General features: G+C 34.8%; 2 protein-coding genes across 2 annotated transcripts; one reads left to right on the plus strand and one right to left on the minus strand.

Annotated features, from left to right (window-relative positions):
• Nucleotides 1-225: 225 nt before the first annotated feature.
• LOC133197258 (vacuolar protein-sorting-associated protein 36-like) lies at nucleotides 226-8,129 on the plus strand. The gene is made up of 13 exons (XM_061333215.1): nucleotides 226-350; nucleotides 451-519; nucleotides 1,976-2,046; nucleotides 5,374-5,488; nucleotides 5,606-5,683; nucleotides 5,839-5,955; nucleotides 6,187-6,264; nucleotides 6,409-6,543; nucleotides 6,927-6,992; nucleotides 7,098-7,162; nucleotides 7,481-7,565; nucleotides 7,736-7,812; nucleotides 7,903-8,129. Exons 1-13 carry the CDS (start codon nucleotides 255-257, stop codon nucleotides 7,997-7,999), a joined length of 1,149 nt encoding a protein of 382 aa, XP_061189199.1. The 5' UTR covers nucleotides 226-254; the 3' UTR covers nucleotides 8,000-8,129.
• LOC133197257 (glutathione S-transferase C-terminal domain-containing protein-like) lies at nucleotides 8,036-22,401 on the minus strand. The gene is made up of 14 exons (XM_061333214.1): nucleotides 22,278-22,401; nucleotides 20,274-20,638; nucleotides 18,846-18,881; nucleotides 17,397-17,467; nucleotides 16,218-16,824; nucleotides 15,849-16,063; nucleotides 13,369-13,435; nucleotides 12,965-13,061; nucleotides 12,418-12,530; nucleotides 11,287-11,331; nucleotides 9,792-9,881; nucleotides 8,703-8,909; nucleotides 8,552-8,615; nucleotides 8,036-8,332 (listed from the first exon to the last, which is right to left on the minus strand). Exons 2-14 carry the CDS (start codon nucleotides 20,631-20,633, stop codon nucleotides 8,187-8,189), a joined length of 2,118 nt encoding a protein of 705 aa, XP_061189198.1. The 5' UTR covers nucleotides 20,634-20,638; nucleotides 22,278-22,401; the 3' UTR covers nucleotides 8,036-8,186.
• Between the last annotated feature and the right edge of the window lie 2 nt (nucleotides 22,402-22,403).

The raw sequence follows: 22,403 nt of genomic DNA on the forward strand, positions 1-22,403 counted from the left end.
TTTTACAGTATGTATACCAAAAAGATAAATTGTACATTGACTTATTCTACTTACAAAAAAAATAAAAATCATTAAGATTCAAATGAAAAGTTAGAATAAAGGGAGGAAATTTCATTCATTTAAACTCATAATTTCAAACTCATACAATAATGTTGAAGATTTATAACGAAATCAACAAAATCGAATGAAGAGTTCCGATAAAGAAGGGAAAGTAGTGGATAAGATTAAAAGAGTCAACTCCAAATGGCAAAATAATGGATCGGTTTGAGTGGAGTGACACAGATTTAGTTCCTGGAGAAGAACGGGTGAACTTTCAAACAGGAATAGCCATTTATGACGGACATGACAAGGTATATTTTCTATTGTGTTTATAGTGTCTTGTATCTGAAGGATTGTTCTCCTACGAGCAAACATTTCATTTTTTACCATGCATTGTTCTTGATTTTTAAGACCAGTTTTGAAAATGGAGCATTGACACTAACTACTCACAGAGTTATATGGAAGGATAGTAAGGACAGGGTAAGTTCAATCATCTATATGATTTAGGAAAAATATAAGTGTTTATATCACAGGCACTTGTTTCTGTAATAATTTTTTAACTCATGGTATGATAATAATGCAAGGTATTTAACTCCGAGTAACATGGAGTACCCCCTATTGTACTAACTTACACCATGTGGGGGCTTATGTGAAAATAAAAGTTTCAAAGAATTGCTGTCATTTACACTTTCAGAGAAAATGCACCGGCAATTGTCTTCTGAGATAATTTGTCTACACAACCAGAGGAAGGGACAACTCATTATTTACTGTTGTAACAATATCACCAGTATATCGAATACCTATTGAATTCCAATAGGTGATATCACCTATTTGAATAGGCGATATCACCTATTCACTTCAAATAGCTGATATCACCACTTTGAAAAGGTGATATCACCTATTCGAATAAGTGATACATGTATTACCAATTCAAATAGGTGACATCACCTATTCAATTTGAACATGTTGAATGAGTGATATCAGTATTCCATAGGTGATATCACCGTAGACAGACATCTCGGCCCAATGACACCTCAGCCCATCACGCTTGACATCTCTGCCCTGACAGGTTTGCCCAATATTGTTGACACGTCAGCCCATATAAAAGACACCTCGGCCCAAGCAAAATTTTATGATGGAAAAAATTAACAGTGTTGAATTGGTATTAATCGTGTAATTATTTTTTAATTATTTTTTCTGATGATTAAACGATTGTTTTAAATTTTAAAAAATAGGGGTCTTAATCTTATTTTTTAAAAAAGAAACATTTTATTGTTTATATAGATCGATCTATATGACTTGGTTGTATGTTTCTTTTTTTTTGAAAAGCACATACTTGCTTTGCATGATACAAGGAGCTTGAAAAAAAAAAGAAAAAAAAAACGGACTCGAACTAGGTATAAGTGACGATAATTAATTCTTGAATGGAAGTGTTTTAAGAAATAAATGAGAAAATATTCAATAGATGTAAATGTCTTTAATTACTATCTCCCAATTAACTCTGCTCATAATTAACCCCCTGTTGTCTCCAATACCAAAGGATGCGCCACGGCATATTACTTGTTTATCTTTTAGCACTTTAATTATAATAGCATTGGCTTCTCATTCATTGAATATCGTCAAAGTGCTTGTGGAAGTTCTTTTGAAATAAATTTTGATAGTTTATTCATGTACTTTTTTCAATAAATATTTGATTCAAGTCCCAAATTGGAAATATATATTTCATGGTAAAATTTTGCTTGGGCCTAGGTGTCTTATGAATGGGTCGACCTGTCTTCAAACTTGAGCCGACCCGTCTGAGCCGAGATGTCATTGGCCGAAATGTCAATGGGCCGAGGTATCTGACATTCATATCACCTATTCAAATAGGTGATATCACTAAATGGCAATAAATACCAAAATGGTACCTCATACAGATCCCTGTTATCTTTTGTAGACAAGAGTTTTAGCTTTGCAGCACAGTCTTGTGGTATATATTGAAGAACAACCATCAGGATTTGCCAAGAGGTAAGACTTGATTACCTCTCCCCCAGAGGAGAGGAAGCATTGCTTGTTAATCTGTTTCTTTGTTACAAAATCTTAAGGTCATAATAAAAAAATTCCTAGGTTCTCATCCCTGCCTGACTCAATTTTTTTTTAATTTCTGTTTTTCTTTGTGTTTATTCTGATCGGGATCAATATTCAACTTAATTACCATTCAACTTTTGTTTTAAATCCTGCGAATGTCAGCATTATTTTGACAGCTGACTAAATAGTAATTGCTGTAATTTGTTCTAAACAAGGATCATTGGTTGTGAAAGATTGGTGAGGATGTGTAGTAAAGGATATGTATCAATGGACCTCTACTATGACTTTTATGCAGGCATAATAGATAAATCTGCACCGATTGATCAGGTGAACAGAAAATCTGTACAATGGAAGATATAAAAAAAAAAATATATAATAAAATCAGCCTGCCTGTCTCGATTTTTCAAAAATTTGGGTGAGAATCTAGGATTTTTTTCATTATGGCCAAACTCTTAACTGTTACAGCAAAACTTGAATATAATGAACACAGATTTAGCGAATTTATGGCTATAACAAATCAAATGGATTATGATCATTTCACTGATTCTTTTTGTGCCTACTGGCATATAAGGCCTCAGTACACTGCCTCCTCCTGACTCAGTCTCTGGCTGCTGCCCTTGCTGACACCAAGTTATTCCACCCCAGACGTAACAGTTCCTGTTCTGTAGTTCTCCATGTTTTTGGCTGACCTACTTTGCTCCTTCCTTTTGGGTGCCATGTCAGTGTGGTGGTACAAATTCTGGTGTTCTCCATCTTAGTACATGGCCAATCCAATTCCAGTTCCTGAGTTATTGTTTCATCTGCTCTTGTTGCTTTTATTCTATGATCTAGTTGTTCATTTGATATTTTATCTACCCATCTTACTCTCAGGAATTTTCTCAGGCATTTATTCTGGAAGTTGTTGATCTTGTTTGTCTCATTCCATTGTTTTCCATGTCTCCTTTTTATATATGAGAACCAACAGAACCAAGCTGTTAGATAACTTGAACATTGTTTGATGAGCTCCAAATTTTCCTTAGCCTTCTAAACTTAGATTTAGCTTTTCCCAGTCTGCTGGTATTGTCCTAGTCAGATTCTCCCTTTGTTGTTATCACACCTTCAAGTTAAATAATCTGACCTTATTCCCAGGATGATTGAACAAATAAAAGTTTTTGGAGCAGGTTTATTATCAAGTAACTAAACTTCATTACTTGATCAAAATTGAATGGACAATGTATCCACAGGAATGCACCAAATGTCAGAGAACTGCTTCAGATGCATCTACTGAGTATATATTTTCTGAATATTTGAATACTATGAAATCACTTATTATACCCCCCGCTTGAAAAGTGGGAGGGTATATAATGATCGGGATGTCCGTCCCTCCGACCGTCTGTCTGTTATGCTTTGGGGTACCCATCTCTTATCCGCAACTCCTCTTATACCACTGAATGAAATTTTATGAACCTTTCACAGAATCTTTGTTAGTGCCATTGTGCACCTCCTATTTTACTTTTTGATCGGACACATATTTCGGGTTTCCCATAGCAAAAGATGGACACTGCCATTCTTTCTATAATATTGAAGGGTACCCATCTCTTATCCGCAACTCCTCCTATACCACTGAATAAAATTTAATGATACTTTCACAGATTCTTTATTACATAGTGCCATTGTGACCTCCTATTTTACTTTTTGATCTGACTCTTATTTCGGGTTTCCGAGAGCAAAACATGGACTTTGCCATTATAATCTTATGGGAGGCGGGGGTATCATTTAGTGAGCTCAGTGCTCACAGTGCCTCTAGTTTTCCTGAGGGTTTCATTTTTGTTGTTGTCCACCACAAAATGTAAAATGTCATACACATAACTAATCAACAATTGAAATGAAATCCCCACAAACCCATAGTTTTTCCTCAAACCACGAAAATTTGATCCCACAAAAATATGTGATTTTACAGTAATATAGTTAGTTTATGGAGCAGGTCCATTCTCAAGCATTTGTAAGCCCTACTTAAACCAAACTTGAATGAATGATGCATCTAGGGATGCACAATACCAAATACACTTTTGATGCTGCATCAGACCTGTATACTGTAGATTCCTTATTTTACGCGAGTACTTATTATCGCGAAATGGCCCAAGGACGTCAAATCGCGAGAGCAATAATTCGCGAAGGGGTGATTTATCTAGAGATTTTACATACATTAAAGCACCAGAAAAATAAAAGCGAGTGATTTTATTTCACGAGCGGTGCTTCTCGCGTAATTACGCGATAATTTATTCCTCGTGTATATTTAGGAATCTACAGTATTCTGGATGATTGAACATGTTAAATTTTTTTTTGAGGAGGGCCCTTCCAAAGTAACTATAAGCCACATACACCTACTTGCTTCAGATGCTTATTTTTAAAATGCCTATAATTATATTTTTTCATTTTTTATGCCCCCCCCCCCCCCCTACACACTCAGTGTATAGTTTTTGGTCTTTCAGTCTGTTTGTCTGCAAAAACTTTCACCTTGCCTGTAACTTTGGGATAGTTGGTGCTGGGGCTTTTATATTTCACATATGTATTCCTTGTGACAAGACCTTTGGGTACCAACATATTTTACCTCTTGACCTTGCCCTTGAAGTTTGACATACTTTTTCAAAATTTTACAATAATTTAACCTTGGCCATAACTTTTGAACAATTGGTGTTAGGGTCTTATATTTCACATGTGTATTCCATATGACCAGACCTATCTTTGGGTACCAACATTTCAACCATGGAGTTTGACCTACTTTTGAAAACATTAACCTTGGCCATAACGTTTGAATGTTTGGTGCTAGAGTTTTCATATATTATGCGTGTTCCTTGTGACAAACCCTATCTTCAGGTACAATTTTTTTTAGTCATGACCTTGACCTTTGTGTTTGATCTACATTTGAAAAAAACTTAAATAATCTTGCCTATTACTTTTGAAGGGTTGATGTTAGGCCTTTCATATTTCACTTATATATTCCTCGTGACAAGACCTTTCTTTTGGTACCAACATTTTTTACCTCATATCCTTGACGTTGGAGTATGGCCTTTAGAGTATGAGCTACCCTTGAAAAAGTTTAACCTTGGCCATATTTTCTGAATGGTTCATGCTAGGACTTTCATAATTTCACATGTGTATTCCTTATGTTAAGACCTTTCAATGGATACAAACAATTTTGAACTCTTGACCTTGGGAGTTTTACCTACTTTGGCATAGAGCTGCCATACGAGGGCATTAGTGTTTCACAAACATGTCTTGTTTCAGTGCTAAGATTGTGGTTCATGTATCTGCACCTGGACCAGGGAAGAAGCCTGGCCCTGTTACAAGCAGTCGCTATGACTACATCAGGTTCTCCTTCAGAGAAGCAGGTGAAGGTCAGGTAAGGTCAAAGTTTAACAACAAAAAAATGTAAATTTAAGTTTACATGGCTATGATGCAGTGTTTCCTTTTCTATTTCTTTTTTTAATGTATATTTATGTATGTTATATGTTTTTAGTTTTTTAGAGATTATAATGAACAGCTGCAACAAAGGAAATGGGAAAATTTATTACCAGCAAGAAACCCAGCAGCAAAGGTTTGTAATTTTCTGCATTATTTTAGTGGTTATCTGTTTATTCTTACTTCACTTTCACATTAACTCTCCAATCCATTCTTTAGCACAATTTTCAGAATCTAACTATAATAAATGAGATTAATTTAAATACATGCATATACTGAATTGCTTTTCAGGCTCCTCGTCACAGAGCTGGGATCATGGGTATAGAACAAACAATTCAACAGTCTCAGGCAAACACAAACAAAAACATCTCTCAAGCTTTCCAAGATCTCACAAAGCTTATGGAGAAGGTCTGTTTTTAATTTGAATTATTATCAATATTAATATTTTTTATATTTTGCAAAGTCCAAGGAGTGTTAATGAGAAATACACAACAAACACAATGCACTAGCTGGCATATAAAGATGATCAGATGTTGTTTCATGGATTTTGCACATTAAGAGAGCTGCATTAACCAGTTGAATCTGTTATTTGAATGTGATGTAAAGCATGCTTCTGTACAAGAATATTTTCTTGCATAGGCAAAGGAAATGGTGACCCTTTCAAAAACCATAGCAACAAAGATCAAAGATAAACAAGGGGACATAACCGATGATGAGGTAAGGGTCATGGAATTAATGCACTCAGAAAATGTGTTTTTCCCAAAGGCTAAGCTCAGTTCTAATAAAATGGTGTTCTTTATTTTAATGTTTCATAATATGGCATTTTTTAGGGTACATATATGTTTGTACATTTATTTTCAGACAATAAAATTTAAGTCCTACTTGTTAAGTATGGGTATCCCAGATCCTGTTACCAGGGAAACACATGGATCAGGTGACAAGTATTACACAGAGCTGGCAAGACAGCTGTCCAGTGTACTGGAAAAACCACTCAAGGTACATACATGTATAATGAATAGTGACATTGATTTGCTTGATCTTGTTAAAAGTCTTTGTCTTGCACATTATGATAATTTTATCTTGTACAAGAATGTTAAACTTGATGAAACACCTCTAGGATAAGAATCACTAGGATTTTTATTGAAATTAAAGAACAAAAAGATTTTTTTTTTCCAAATATTTGTCAGAATATACACAGATCAGGTTTGCAACCATCTTTTTTTCTTTGAAGGCTTTTAAAGTAGGAAACCTCATCAAATTTGTGAATAATACATTTATTTGCTATTTAAAATAAATGATTTTTTTTTCAAATTTTGAAAATGGTTCTTTGATATGCATTGTAAATGTATTTTTGTCATGGTCCTTGGTTTTCTTTACAGGAGTTTGGTGGCATCATGACCCTTACAGATGTTTACTGTAGAGTGAACAGGGCACGGGGAATGGAGGTACAATTGTATGATCAGTAATTTACAAGTCCTTACACAAAATTAAATTTTCTAAATAATTGAATTGAAATGGTAACATTCATAAGTTTATCCTTTACTTTCCAGTTACTGTCACCAGAAGATTTATTAAATGCTTGTGAGATGTTAGAGATTCTACGACTTCCTGTCAGGTATACACATTCAACGATTTGATGTACAGTACATGCAAGATATCTGAGTGTATCAAACAAGGTTACCTAAACAGAAAATTACCATGTTAAAACTATTTGGGAAGTTTTCCTTTAAAAGATAAGTTCAGATACTGGTTTTGAACATTCACGTACCTCAATATCGTATCATGGCAATGTGACTAAATTCAATCCAAAAGAAAATTACTATTAAATGGTTGGTTTTAAATATGTATATTAATATGAATATTGAGATGAATTCAGGAAAGAAAAAGATATAAATGTATAAATAAAGATTTCTTTGTGTTTTTCCTTTGGTAGACTGAAGACCTTTGATAGTGGAGTGATGGTGTTACAGTTACAAAGTCATGATGAAGAACAAGTTATCCATCTAACAACTCAACTGGTTAGTCACACTTATAATATTATAATACTATTACACATACTGTGTGATGTTTTACTTTGAAACCTATAAATCTAGATCATCATTTACATGTAAAATATCATGATGTAGGTCCCTTCTACAGTATTTTATTTCATACACACTTAAATGGATTTGGGTTTATTATTCTCCAGGTGGAGGATAAAGGTTCACTCACTGCCGAAGACTTATCCAAAGAAGTCGGTGTGTCAGTTATTTTGGCCAAGGAAAGGTATTTATTAAAACAGCAGAAATGTATTCAAGTACAATTCTGATTGTATTACTTGTAACCTACCGGTACATGTAAATGTTTTACTTTTAGGTTACTTTTGACGGAGAAGGTCGGTGGTATATGCCGTGATGAGTGTGTTGAAGGACTTAGATTTTATCCCAATCTTTTCTTGACTAAAGTCACTTGATGATGGCCAGGAAATAAAAAAAAATATTTCAACATTGTATTGTTAAATTTATTGTTTTCATTTAGCTTGTACTGTATTTGTAAAATGTATTTGCATGTAAAACAGGACATTAAAAATATAAAATAAGCAATTTTTTTGAAATACTTTGTCATAATTCATTTAGCTAACATTTGACTGATTAGCGCCGTCAGCTAACCAACACTTTTCTTCCAATTAAAAGATTGTTTTTAGGTGTACATGACAATGGTATTAAGGAACAAAGAGAAGTCGTGTAGCCATGTTCCCTGGCATAATGACTTCTGTCCATATCCACCAGATTCATGCAGAATTTTCCTGAAAGTAAATATTAAAGATGAAGATCTAGGTCTATTTTCAGCAGATAAATAATGCAGAAAAATTAACAACAAAATCTCCAAAAAAGACTTGAAAATTTTTAGACTAAATATGATTTTTATTTTTTGAAGTTCTGTGATGGTGAAAGTTTTAATGATGCTTCGTGATTTTGAATTTGTTATTAACAGAGATACACTTATTAGTTATATGTAATCAAACCTTGCTCTTCCAAAGCCATATTGAATTCAGTCTGATCAGCAACGTGTCCTAAAGTCAAAAATTCCTAAGAAGAAGAAAAATTCTCTTGTGATACGATTGAATACAAATAGAATTAAATTTCACCAGTTGTTAAAATGTATTTTGTGCTAACCTTGTACTCAATTCCAGCATCTCTAAAGTGTTGACTTCTGGGATATGTAATAAAATGAGTTTCCTGAATACCTCCATAGCAACATGGACATATCACAAACTGAGCGTCATTTTCAATGCATTGCTTTAGCACCATGTCAGTAGCAACACCACATGCATGTAAACACACTCCTAAATCAAATTTCTCATGGAAATAGTCCTGATTGCACTGAAAGAAAAAGAAACGTAGCTGTAGAAATATTATCCAATCTAATTAAAATTGGATGCTCCAAATCCACTACCGCTTGTCAAACATCTAACAACATCCCATTCGGGGTCACGTCAGAGCGACCTTTTGATTAGCCAATGAAATCGCCGTCTCCGAAATCTTGGCTTATAGTTCAGAAGCGTTTTTTTTTTACTGCCAAACCTAAACGCCCAAGGGGTTTCGTAGTAAACAAAATATGCATATATATGAATGTGACGTGTGGGATAAATAGACGTATAGTTTGTGCATTTTCGTTTGTGTTATTCAGGTAAGAATGCCAAATTGGCAGATTATACATGTACTTTCAGTTTATACCAAAATTACTTTAATTCAACGTAAGACAGTCTACTGAGCATCAATAATGTTAAGATGTAGCCGTGGAACTAATTTTAGAATCGTATACAGAAGCTTGAATCTGATTGGCCAAAATTTTTATGTTTATTCATGATTGAAAGGTCTCTCTGACGTAACCCCGAATGGGATATTGTTAGATGTTTGAGAAGCGGTAGCGGATTTGGAACATCTAATTTTAATTAGATTGAAATATTATTGATCTTATTTTGTGTTTAACTTTATCAACCACATTTTATTAACTATATATTTCGACATTATACCAAAAAAAACCTATGGGCAATAATAAATTGAAAATCATCAGTATTCCTCAATATTTGCAAGCTAAAAGCCACAGTTTTGTCATTCATCATAATTATGTAAGTTCCTATTGTCACTAAATTTAACAAAAATACATATTTTTCCAAACGTTAAACACTAACATAAGGACTCTTGTTCTATGTATTTTGAGCAGTAACAGACATGCACTAGTATGTATATGGTATCGCATACCTGAAATATGGTGACATTTTGGAGTTTCAGATCTTCTATACGACTTCTGGCACGAAGCAGAGAATCTTCATTGTTCTCAACTAAATACACCTAGATATGATGGATAATGTTTCTATCAATCCAAGAAATTGCTCTAATTAAAAGATTTATTTTAACATTGCATCTGTTTAAGCTCAAATGTATACTAGTCAGTACATTTCTTATATTCAACATTAAAAATCCTAATGTTACAAAGTATGATAATTAATGAAAGGAGTTGGCAAAGTTTTTCTGCCCTTATCTTCTATGTGTGGTTGTCTTGTTTTTCTGCAATTTTGTTTTAGCCCCCCTGTCTGCCTTTCCATAACTGCTGTGTATTTTGCTTTTCTGGGACTGGTTTTAAGAATAAATTATGTATTATCTCCTTTACTTGATACCTTTTTTCTGCAATTTTTACATGCCCATGGGTAACACTTGACATCAAACAGTTGTTAATTAAAGAGATGAGTTAATTTTTGAGAATTCATGAGGACATGAATTATGACGCTTCACGCCGGCATATTTTATGAAGCATGTTAGCGCTTCATGATAAATATGCAGGCGTGAAGCGTTGTAGTTCGTGTACCTCATGAATTCTCAAAAATTCATATCTTATATTTACATTATTTTTCTGATGACTTGGCACATATTTTTGTCATTCAACAATCATTTTTGAAAAAAAAAAGTTTGCACTATTTTCTGACTTCAGTCACATCACAATGGAAATATTCTTACTCATCCCACGGTAGTTCATGAGAACATGAACTTTTTCTAGTTTGCAAAGAATCTTAAGAAAAAATATTTGGAAATGTCAATTTTTACAGATTTACCCGTATATCAATGTACAAGGAATGCATCTCTCTGTTCTACCAAAAAGTAAAGATGCAGTTACAAAGACACATAAAGATGAGTCATTTCTGATGAATAATGACCAAGAAACAGGCATTGTCATCTTAAGCACCATAAATATTGATTCTTGAATATTTTATGCAATGAAATAAATGAAATATTCAATGATGTTATATTCACACACTTCCACCTCCCAGTGGTAAGCACGGAGCCACAGGTTTTCACATTAAAATCAGTTGTGGAAAAAATACAATTGCAGAATATCAGTACAACTTGTCACGGAAAAGCAGTTTTTCCCCCACGAAAAAGCAGTGTCTAATCAGGGAAAAGTGGAACAGCATTATATCTAAATGAGAAAGAGGCCCTAATCAATTCATATCAGACCCCAAGACCATAAACTGAGAACAAACTTATAATTCAAAATTTCAATTTTTAATGGCTACATGTAGCTTGGACTTTTATTCTACAAAACGTTTCAAAAATTGCAAATATTTGTAATATTTGAATACAATCACACAGTTAAATTGTTTTTTCATAATTTTCTGAACAAAACTTGGGGTAATTTATGGAAATTCTGAATGTCGGTTTTCAGTATATGGTCAAGAGACCTCTGGTCTAGTTCTCTCACCTTACAATCCTGAAGAAGGTAAGCAATGACAATACCCAAATGTCCCTGTAAACATAAGATCAGATTATACATTTACTACATGTAATTCTTTGTCGATAAAAACCATTATAGTATAATCTGAAGTTACCGAGGCCCATGGGCCACAATGCTCACCTGAGTAACTTTGGCCCTACTGTTCCACCTTGTAATACGTATTGTGACCCCATCCTACCCCCAGGGGTCATGATTTGAACAAATTAGAATCTAAACTACCTTAGGAATCTTTCATAAAAATTTCAACTTTTCTGGCCCAGTGGTTCTTGAGAAGAAGATTTTTAAAGATTTTCCTATATATTTCAATGTAAAACTGATTCTCTACTGTGGCCCCACCCTACCCCTGGGGGCCATGATTTGAACAATTTAGAATCTACCCTATCTCAGGAAGCTTCCACAAAATTTCAGCTTTTCTGTTCATGTTCTGTTCAGTGTTTATTGAGAAGATTTTTTAATAAACCCACCCTATTTTTTGTCTTATCTTGATATCTCCCTTTGTATGGGGGCTTGGCCCTTCATTTTCACAATTTACACTCCCCTTCACCCAAGGATGCTTTGTACTAACTTGGGTTAAAATTGGCCCAGTGGTTCTTGAGAAAAAGTTGAAAATGTCAAAAATTTAGATGGAGGGACGACGGACAACCAGTGAACAGAAAAGTTCACTTGAGCTTTAAGCTCAGGTGAGTTAATAACTTCACACTAGTATGTACAGAAGGTTGCATAATGCATATTGATCTTCTACAAATATATACTTTTCCACTGGGTCATAATTTGCAGAATCAAAATTTTTGTTCCATCCACAGACAGAAAATTACAAGGATTTTTTAAGATTGCCTCTATATGTCTTTTAAAACGTACTTTAAGTATGCTGGGACAAATTTCTGCAGAAAATTTGTGACCGCTTACACAGCGTAACTTAATACCACGCAGAAAAGTACCTCCATCTCCATTATCAGTAAGAATGGAGGATTTTGCCTTTTTGCCTTTTTGGTGTGAGAAGATTCATCTGGTGCAGAAGTCCAGAAGAAGTCAACATTTTTATAGTCTTGGAAAAATATGATCCCCCTTCCTAAGGTCCCATATTCTACATCTCCTTACCCCTCCGCTACAGAAGTCCACTATGACATCACCAGGTCTGTGAATCTCCAGGACAGCAGTGACCAGATTCTCCAACTGTTGACATTTCCTCTGACGACGCTTCTTTGGAAGGTCTTCAAAACAAATCACATTTCAATACTTCACCTCAAATTATTTTAGTTTTTCTGACTCGAGTTTCTCAAGAGTTTATTATTTTTCATTGTTAAGTTATGAAAAATAAGACTAGTAAAATTTTATCCTGTTCAATCACAGTGAACAGCTTTAAGTTGAACTTAAAATCAATATTGTGGGATTTTTTTTCTGGCCATAAAGTATCTTTGTTTTATGTATAAAACTAAAATAACAAATGGTAACAATCAAATAGTGTCCATAAACTGTTTAAAGAAATATTCATATTAGGTGCTTTAATAATCAGAGTTATCTGAACATGAATGTTATTTATGAGTATTTTACTAGGAATAGCAACTATAAGCATTATTATAAATAATCCAACAAGGAACTATTATCGTCTTTGATCTTTTTTTACACAGTTTTTACTGATAGTCACCTCTTCCCGGATCTACTCGAACAGGAAATCCCTCCCAGTCCAGCTGTACTTGGTCACCTCTAGGGTGCGAGCCTAATTCCTCCTCTATATTTCCACACTACAGGAAATTATCAATCTTCCTTTGTTAAGTACATATTAGATTTTATAAATTCTGCAGCTATATAAAAACATGCAATTTAAGATACTTTTTTAGTTCTAGAATTGTACATGTATATGATGGTAAACGGAAATGAAATTATATGTTCAAAACATTAACAAGGTTTTTATATGTTTATATTAATTACCAGGTACATTAACTTTTTCCACTACAAACCCCCATAGCAAATGTAAACTGACTATGTCAGATATGACCCATAATTAAGGAACAAAACATGTTTTATGTAATCATAAAATATAAACGCTACCTTGATTTTGTTGAGTGCCTTTGTAATATCTGGTTTGATTGCTCTGTATTTTCCTCTTAGTCTTCGACTGTAGTATATAAACACAAATAAACACAAATAACACCATTTAAAACAGGCAAATAACACAAATTAAAGGCATAAATTTTACTTCATCAGAATGAAAAACAAGAGGCCCATGGGCCACATCGCTCACCTGAGTAACTTTGGCCATGCTGTTCTTTACCAGATTTCCCCCTTTTATAATATACCTATTGTGGCCCCGCCCTACCACCGGGGGTCAAAATTTGAACAATTTAGAATCTACACTACCTCAGGATGCATCCAAATATGTCTCAGCTTTATTGGTCCAGTGGTTCTTGAAAAGAAGATTTTTAAAGATTTTTCTTTAAGTTATATATTTCAATGTAAAACTTGGATTCCCTATTGTGTCCCGCCCTACCTTCCGGAGTCAAGATTTGAACAATTTAGAATCTACACTACCCCAGGATGCTTCCATATAAGTTTAAGCTTTTCTGGCCCAGTGGTTCTTGAGAAGAAGATTTTTTAAAGATTTTTCCTATATATTTCAATGTAAAACTTGGATTCCCTATTGTGGCCCCGCCCTACCCCCAGGGGTCATGATTTGTACAATTTAGAATCTACACTACCCAAGGATGCTTCCATATAAGTTTCAGCTTTTCTGGCCCAGTGGTTCTTGAGAAGAAGATTTGTAAAGATTTTTCCTATATATTTCAATGTAAAACTTGGATTCCCTACTGTGGCCCTGCCCTACCCCCGGGGGTCATGATTTGAGCAGTTTAGAATCTACACTACCCCAGGATGCTTCCATATAAGTTTCAGTTTTTCTGGCCCAGTGGTTCTTGAGAAGAAGATTTTTAAAGATTTTTCCTATATATTTCAATGTAAAACTTGGATTCCCTACTGTGGCCCCGCCCTACCCCCGAGGATCATGATTTGAACAATTTAGATTCTACACTACCCCAGGATGCTTTATATAAGTTTCAGTGTTTCTGGCCCAGTGGATCTTGAGAAGAAGATTTGTAAAGATTTTTCCTATATATTTCAATGTAAAACTTGGATTCCCTATTGTGGCCCTGCCCTACCCCCAGGGGTCATGATTTGAACAGTTTAGAATCTACACTACCCCAGGATGCTTCCATATAAGTTTCAGTTTTTCTGGCCCAGTGGTTCTTGAGAAGAAGATTTTTTAATATTTTTCCTATATATTTCAATGTAAAACTTGGATTCCCTATTGTGCCCCCGCCCTACCCCCAGGGGTCATGATTTGAACAATTTAGAATCTACACTATCCCAGGATGCTTCCATATAAGTTTCAGTATTTCTGGCCCAGTGGTTCTTGAGAAGAAGATTTGTAAAGATTTTTCCTATATATTTCAATGTAAAACTTGGATTCCCTATTGTGGCCCCGCCCTACCCCCGGGGATCATGATTTGAACAATTTAGATTCTACACTACCCCAGGATGCTTTATATAAGTTTTAGTGTTTCTGGCCCAGTGGTTCTTGAGAAGAAGATTTTTAAAAATTTTTCCTATATATTTCAATGTAAAACTTGGATTCCCTATTGTGGCCCTGCCCTACCCCCGGGGGTCATGATTTGAAGAATTTAGAATCTACACTACCCCAGGATGCTTCCATATAAGTTTCAGCTTTTCTGGCCTTGTGGTTCTTGAGAAGAAGATTTTTAAAGATTTTTCTTATGTATTTCAATGTAAAACTTGGATTCCCTATTGTGGCCCCGCCCTACCCCCGGGGGTCATGATTTGAACAATTTAGAATCTACACTACCCCAGGATGCTTTCATATAAGTTTCAGTGTTTCTGGCCCAGTGGTTCTTGAGAAGAAGATTTTTAAAGATTTTTCTTATGTATTTCAATGTAAAACTTGGATTCCCTATTGTGGCCCCGCCCTACCCCCGGGGGTCATGATTTTAACAATTTAGAATCTACACTACCCCAGGATGCTTCCATATAAGTTTCAGTATTTCTGGCCCAGTGGTTCTTGAGAAGAAGATTTTTTAATGATCCCACCCTATTTTTGTCTTTTCTTGATTATCTCCCCTTGTAAGGGGACTTGGCCCTTTATTTTAACAATTTACACTCCCCTTCACCCAAGGATACTTTGTACCAAGTTTGGTTAAAATTGGTCCAGTGGTTCTTGAGAAGAAGATGAAAATGTGAAAAGTTTACAGACGGACGGACAGACGGACAGACGGACGGACGGATGGACGGACGGACAGACGGACAGACGGACGGACGACGGACAATGGGTGATCAGAAAAGCTCACTTGAGCTTTCAGCTCAGGTGAGCTAAAAAAGCATTGACTCTACATGTTTAAACATACATATATAATCAAAGAAATCAGTAAAATACAGCAATAAATACATGTACATTTTGTATATTACTACCAGCATACATCTTAAAATAATAACTGTATCTTGAAAATACGTAATTTGATTACCTCAATTCCATTTCATCATGGTCAGGAGGCTTTACCCAATCGGGTACGTAAAACCTGAGATCATTTTCTTGTCCAGAATTGGAGATTCTGCTCAGATCAAATTGATTTTTTACTGCTGCACGTCTCACTTCAGGTAGAGTGGTCATGTGACTAAACCACTGAGATATACATGGCAGGTGCCCTTTGATCAACCTCATATCAAAGCCAATAGTTTGCTTAAAGTAAAAGCACAGAGCAATAATACACCTCAAAAAGTGATACATAATATTTCTATATATAAGGCTGAATATTTACACATTTAACCCTGTATTAATGTATTATGAAAGCTGGAATGTTTCTTTGGATTCATGAAATAACTGGAAGGCTCACCAACAAAAAGTAAATGTATGTGAACAGAATTAAATCTGCCACTGTGATGTCTGTGCCCTCAGAGTACAGATGAACAAAGTCAATCTCATGGATGGTTAGACCAGATACAAACTTTGTAAGTTCTGTCAATGACATTTCACAAACATCTTCCACCGCATTGTCACTCTGGAGGTCTATCTCCCCAGTAGATAATTTATCTGAACTAAGACTTCCATTGCTAGATAATATCCCTGTGGTGTCAGATACCCCATTCAGTCCATTATCTACTGAAGTTTTACACTGCTGGATTGGTTTTCTTATTCTGAATCTACTCTTACAATGTGAGTGAAAAATTTCTCTTGTGAACCTGAACTCCTTGGGATCTTTAATCTCCTGCAGTTCCTGTTTGATTTGACACAGTAGTGCCCTCTTTATTTTGTCATCATTGTGAACTGATGGTGGCTTCCTGAAATGCCATTCTAACTTCATCAAATCCTCTGGCAATGCCACATCACTTTTCTTGTCTGTATCTTTGTTTGAGATAACAACCCCCATTTTAGTATCACATTCATTCTCTCTTGATGCTATGTCTTCTATTGTTTCTTCATTTGCTTCTTTTTCTTTTGATCTGTTTTTGATGCAATAAAAGCAAGTGTAAGTATTCAATATTAAGATCAATAACCTATGTATGCAATAAATAGCTAATTTAATTCCATCAGCAATAGTTCCTTGCTACGCGTATTATTCTTGAAAGGTACATATAGCAAGGAAACTACAATCAATCTTTGTTAACTTGAACCAATTAAGAAAAAAAAAAGATCTATCCAAGGATTCGAGATATTGAGAGTAAATTACTCATGGAAAAAGTGTTTTGGACTTCTACATATCCATGGCATTCAAGATATCAATGTTTGAGATACTGAAGTTCAGCTGTACATGTAATATAGAGGCACTCAAGTTATTGCCTGACTTAAAAGTGTTGACAGGCAAAAAAGATGGACTGTTGTGTATCTTGATTACTATTAATAAGGATTCTGCACCTTAAATGAATGGCACTAGAAAAGGCTTCTATTCCTTCTAAAACTTAAATACCAGCACTAAAGTTACTATACAAAATAAATTCTCATTAAATAAATCTTCTAGCACATCCAAACTGGGTATTTTTCATAAAAAATAAAAAAAAAATATAATAAAATCTACCTGATGTTGTGTAACAAATTTGTGATTGAAGAGGGAAGTTCAATTTCACACAGTTTGGTCCATCCTGATATCTATATACAGTTAAAAACAAAGAAAAATATATATTCAGATGTAAAATAAAATCATATATCAATCTGTAAATGAATAAAGAGAATAAAGTATTTACAGAATTTACAAATGTGTAATCGAGACAGTCATGTTTGTGCCTCTGAATGGATCTGAACCCAGGACCTCTAGCATGCCAGTCCAGTGCCCCACCAATCTTGCTAAAAGGTTAACCCAATAGACAAAACTAGTACGATGCCATGTATCTTACACTACCACATTGTCCCCCTCTAAAGAATGTGATTTTCTCTTCTTTTATGGAGTGCCAGTGCCCATGGGCTAAAGATCTGAGGCAATCACTTTCACCCGCCAGAGAATATCCAGTGCTCTACTGGTGAGCTAAAGGGTTAACCCACTAGCCCAAGCTAACTGGATGCCACGTATCTTACATTACCACAAATGCAAGAAAAGTGCTTAGAATTTTTTGTTGGATGGCCAAAAATTCAATAGCATACTTGATTGTGATAGAATTCGGCCGAGCCGAACCAAGCCGGGTAAACCCTGGTACGCTCTTAGAATCAAGCGAACAGGCTCATGTAAAGTAATAGAAATATTGTATTTCTATCGTAAAACATTATCTAGCATAGAAAAGGACTACACTTTTTGTAAATATGTTCATTTCACAAGCGTACCTCGATCAAAAGCATCACGTCTTAAAACAAACAACTTTCAACACTACTATCCCCAAGGACGCCATGTTGAAGCCGCCCTAGCCTATCAAATTTTTCCGGCTCAATTGGCTCACCCGGCTTGATGCATGCGCAATACCGGCTCAGAATCAAGTGTGTTGCCGGTCATTGCCGGTTTACCCGGGCGCGCCGGATGGTCAGAATTAAGTATGCTACAAATCAAGCAAGTTTATTGGTCTCTAGAGACAACTAAAAAGGGTTAGGAGGTGGTTAAAATATACGTTAGACATAGAATATGTCTAGAAATTGGGAATGAAAGGTAGTTGATTGAACAATGCTGGAAAGTGGAGAAATACATCCCCAAAGTGCGCAGAAAATCTTGCCCCATAAATTGCACCATATTTTCATTGTGGGATCTGTAGTGCTATGTTCAAAGACTAAAATATAAAACCATAGTGCTACAGTTCTGCAGCTACCTTTGACCTGATCTTTGATCACCCATAAAGTCTGTTTCCCCTCAATCATCAACCTCCTATGTAGTAAATATGTCGCTTGAGAGCTACTTGGGTTATCATGTCACATAAAGTGCTGCTGGGTAGACAGACTAATGGACTGATGCAATTACTATAAAGCAACTACCCTAATTACACTGAACCTCTGAACAAGGAGATTTATTATCATTTTTCTCTTCAGTCATTAGGGTGGTGTAACCTACCTCAGCACAAGCTTTAAGACTTCCACCTCTGAATCCCTGAAATACACAAGAATAAATTTTAATTATGACAGTTGGTATTTTTAAAAAGAATACAGCAAAACACACTTATAGCGAAAATGCTTTTAATGAAGTGATGCTTATAGTGTGATTTTCATTCCCTGTGATTTTAAAATATATTGTTAATTAATTAATGAATATAACAAATTACACTTATAACGAAGCAAAATCGTCTGCCCCCGGCACTTCTTTATATGCGTGTTTTATAGTATTGCACTTTTTTCTCATATGAAATAATTGTAAGCAATAAAAAAATCTGAATTATTTGCAGTGACTAGTAATTGGAAGTGGTTTATCTATAATTTAGTAAACACTGGTATAAGAATAAGTGAGCTTTATTAATGTATATACATGTACTAATATTTTAAATTTTGTATTGTATATGTGGTTAAATGACACAAACTTTTAAGAGTTTCAGACTATTAGTTTCTCTATCTAATTACCATGCCACGCTTCAAAAAGTGTCAGAAAAGAAACTTGATCCTGGCTTGTTAGCAGGCAAACTTACTGATGTGACCACTCATAAATTAACAATTAAAAATAAGGATCGCCACAATTCACTCCAGCTTCAAGAGCCTGACAAGTGGTAACACTTAATTCCTAACTAATCTATGTCAGCACTCCAGTATTATAGGTTACAATTACTTTGAATTAGTAATATTTAACTAAATAAACTCGGATCTTTTTTCTGAATTAATCTCAGTCTTGGAAGTGAAAATTCAGCAAGAGAACTAATATTGCTTTGACTAAATTATTGCTTTGACTAAATTTTAATTTACAAACAAATTCAAACATTTTATAGAAATTCTCTCTCTCTCTTTCTATCTCTCTCTCTCTCTATATATATAATATAAATATATTAACAGTTGGCTACTAGTAATTTTTTCAAATATGTGCATGTTTCTTTTAAGTAATTTTTCAGATTTATGGTATGGATTAGACAACAAATATGTCATAAAATAATAATTATATGCAGGGGGGGGGGGGGGGTTGAAAAGCCCTGGGGTCAAAAATCATATCTTTGTGTGGTGTTTGGGGGGGGGGGGGGGTCCTGTCCTCAGGCACCTATGGTATATATGCAATAAAGAAAGCAAGTATTGTGAATACCCAAAAGTACCATAATTTTTTTCATTTACATATTTGACTTTGATATTAACAACTGCATGAATCAACCTAACCAGGACACCACCGAAAGCTTTTCTCAGGGTCTCTAACATACTTTGATATTAAATGCTATATTATAAGCTTTACCATGAGGTCAAATATTAAATACTATATGTATAAGCCTTACCAGGTCAAATATTATACACTACAAGTATAGACTTTACCAGAAGGTCAAATATTTATAAATACTACATGTATAAGCCTTACCAGTAGGTCACAGAGATCTTTCTCTGGGTTCTTAGCATGGCATTTCTTGATTAGACAACGCAGAGTAGAACATAGCCCTGACCTAATAACAGGGTCATCACACACCACAGGGAGGTCACAGCAATGGGGGTATGAAGACTGGTCAATAAATCTGTGCTTTGTGGCCAAGAGGACGGCAAAGCTTACACTGACACACTTAGATTTCTCAGTTTTCTCATCTACAAACAGCAGTTCAAAGAGATCGCAATCACAGTAGTGGAGCAGGAAGAGAACAGCAGCTGATGGCAGTGGTAGTAGAATATGGGTACCAGATTCACTTCGACGTCCAGATATGTATACCAAAGTTCTTGCTGAACTCATCTCATCTACAATGTTAAATTAGTTGCAACATCAAATTTATCAATACAGAAAATAAAGAGACATTAATGTTTAATCCATTGAAAATTTTCTTCACTTCAAAAGTATCACTAAATATACATGTATCTGAATACTTGTCTGAATATATTAAATATACTTTAAGTGAGTAGGCTTTATAAGGTTTATGATTAATAGGGGATAAAAATAACCCAGTAAAAATATAACCAAAGTATCACATATTACTTAAACATTTGGATGGGGGTTAAAGGATTAATGAGGAATATACATACAATGTATGTATATAATCTATAACCATGACCACCAACCTAGAACTTTGGCTCAAGGACACTGGTTGAATATGACCTAAACTCAGCCAAGGGGAGAGAAAATATGCTCCAAACAAGGATTTTACACTGAGAGATTTTTCAGCCTTGCCTTTTGATTTAAAAAATTAGTTACAGGTCATAGCACACCCACTACCCATTGGCATTTTATGAATGAAATATGAGCCCAACTTAGCTAAAGGGAGAGAAAATATGCTCCAAACACGGATTTTAAACAAAGAGGTTTTTCAACCTTTACCATTGATTGGAAAATTGGTTCAAGATCACTGCACATCCCTTACCCACAGCTACTCTACGGGTGAAGTTTTAAATGTCTGGACCATGGGGAGAGATAACATACTCCATACATGAAGATGCAGTGAAAAGAACCATCAAATAATCAAAAAAACACCTTTTTGAGGTTGTGGATACCTTACGCTCAAAAAATTAATCCATATAGTGGGAGAATTTAATATTTATTTCTGAACGTTTTTTATTCACTTCAAATTTACATGCCATGTTGACATTCGGAACTCCACATTGTTCATAGTACATGCACTGAGTGAGAATTATCACCCATGTTTGTTTTGCTAAATAGCCAATACACGGAATGCATTCTATTGTTAAACCAGTCTGTAGGACATTATTATTTTTAAAAATGATAGAGAATATTCTATCTAATATATTAGTGCCAATATTCATCAATACAAGTTCAATAACCCTATAAAATATAACAGGGCACCATTTTGGTCAAGATGTCTTTTAGAGCACTGTTTTGCTCTGGATCAAGCTTTGTACCTTTGAAAAGGTTCTAAAACAAAGATTATTTCATAAAGCTACCATCCCAATGGAGTCAAAATACCAAAAAAAAAAAAACCCACCCACTTCGCCACTACAGGAAAAACTCTAACACCTTAACAGCTTTTAGTACTGATGTTACCAAGCAGATGACTTTTCTCTGTTCGCTATGGCATATCGGTGATACACCACAGTAATTTTTTTACCCTGTGCCGAGTTCCCATTCTTTTATTTTATTTTAATACTCTATCTTTTGTTGTTTTTTATACAAAGTTTAACCAAAAAAGAAATATCAATAATATATAAAGTCATTAGACAACCCAACTCTCTACATATTGTGCAAAAGTACAAAGCGAAAGTAGGGATCAATGGACTATATATTTCATAGTCTCGAATTTCCTCAGATTAATGTTTATAAAAATACTTTAATCTTGCTATAAACTACTTAATTTTTGTTATGTTCTAACACTTTCTGCTATTAAATGACATCTAGATGAATTCAATTCAAATAGAAATCAGCGCTTACAAATATTTCCAAGATTCTTTTAATTATGCCATGTGTTTTCTCAGTACATTTTCCCGGTTAATAGGTCAGGTTGCGTGTGCCGTCACTCCGTCGCCAGTGCCCTGACGTCACAGCATCAAAGCGCAG

This window comes from Saccostrea echinata, unplaced genomic scaffold (assembly GCF_033153115.1).
Source record: "Saccostrea echinata isolate AGI-Se365-2 ecotype Australia unplaced genomic scaffold, CSIRO_AGI_Sech_v1 ptg000030l, whole genome shotgun sequence".
Lineage (NCBI taxonomy): Eukaryota > Metazoa > Mollusca > Bivalvia > Ostreida > Ostreidae > Saccostrea > Saccostrea echinata.

Excerpts from the sequence above, each read along its gene's own strand:
- LOC133197258 (XM_061333215.1), top strand. The coding sequence starts at position 255 with ATGGATCGGTTTGAGTGGAGTGACACAGATTTAGTTCCTGGAGAAGAA. Across the intron at positions 2,047-5,373 it reads CCATCAGGATTTGCCAAGAG|TGCTAAGATTGTGGTTCATG; the intron begins GTAAGACTTGAT and ends GTCTTGTTTCAG. Across the intron at positions 6,993-7,097 it reads ACAGGGCACGGGGAATGGAG|TTACTGTCACCAGAAGATTT; the intron begins GTACAATTGTAT and ends TTTACTTTCCAG.
- LOC133197257 (XM_061333214.1), bottom strand. The coding sequence starts at position 20,633 with ATGAGTTCAGCAAGAACTTTGGTATACATATCTGGACGTCGAAGTGAA. Across the intron at positions 16,064-16,217 it reads CATACATTTACTTTTTGTTG|CAAACTATTGGCTTTGATAT; the intron begins GTGAGCCTTCCA and ends TTTTACTTTAAG. Across the intron at positions 8,910-9,791 it reads AAAATGTCACCATATTTCAG|TGCAATCAGGACTATTTCCA; the intron begins GTATGCGATACC and ends TTTTTCTTTCAG.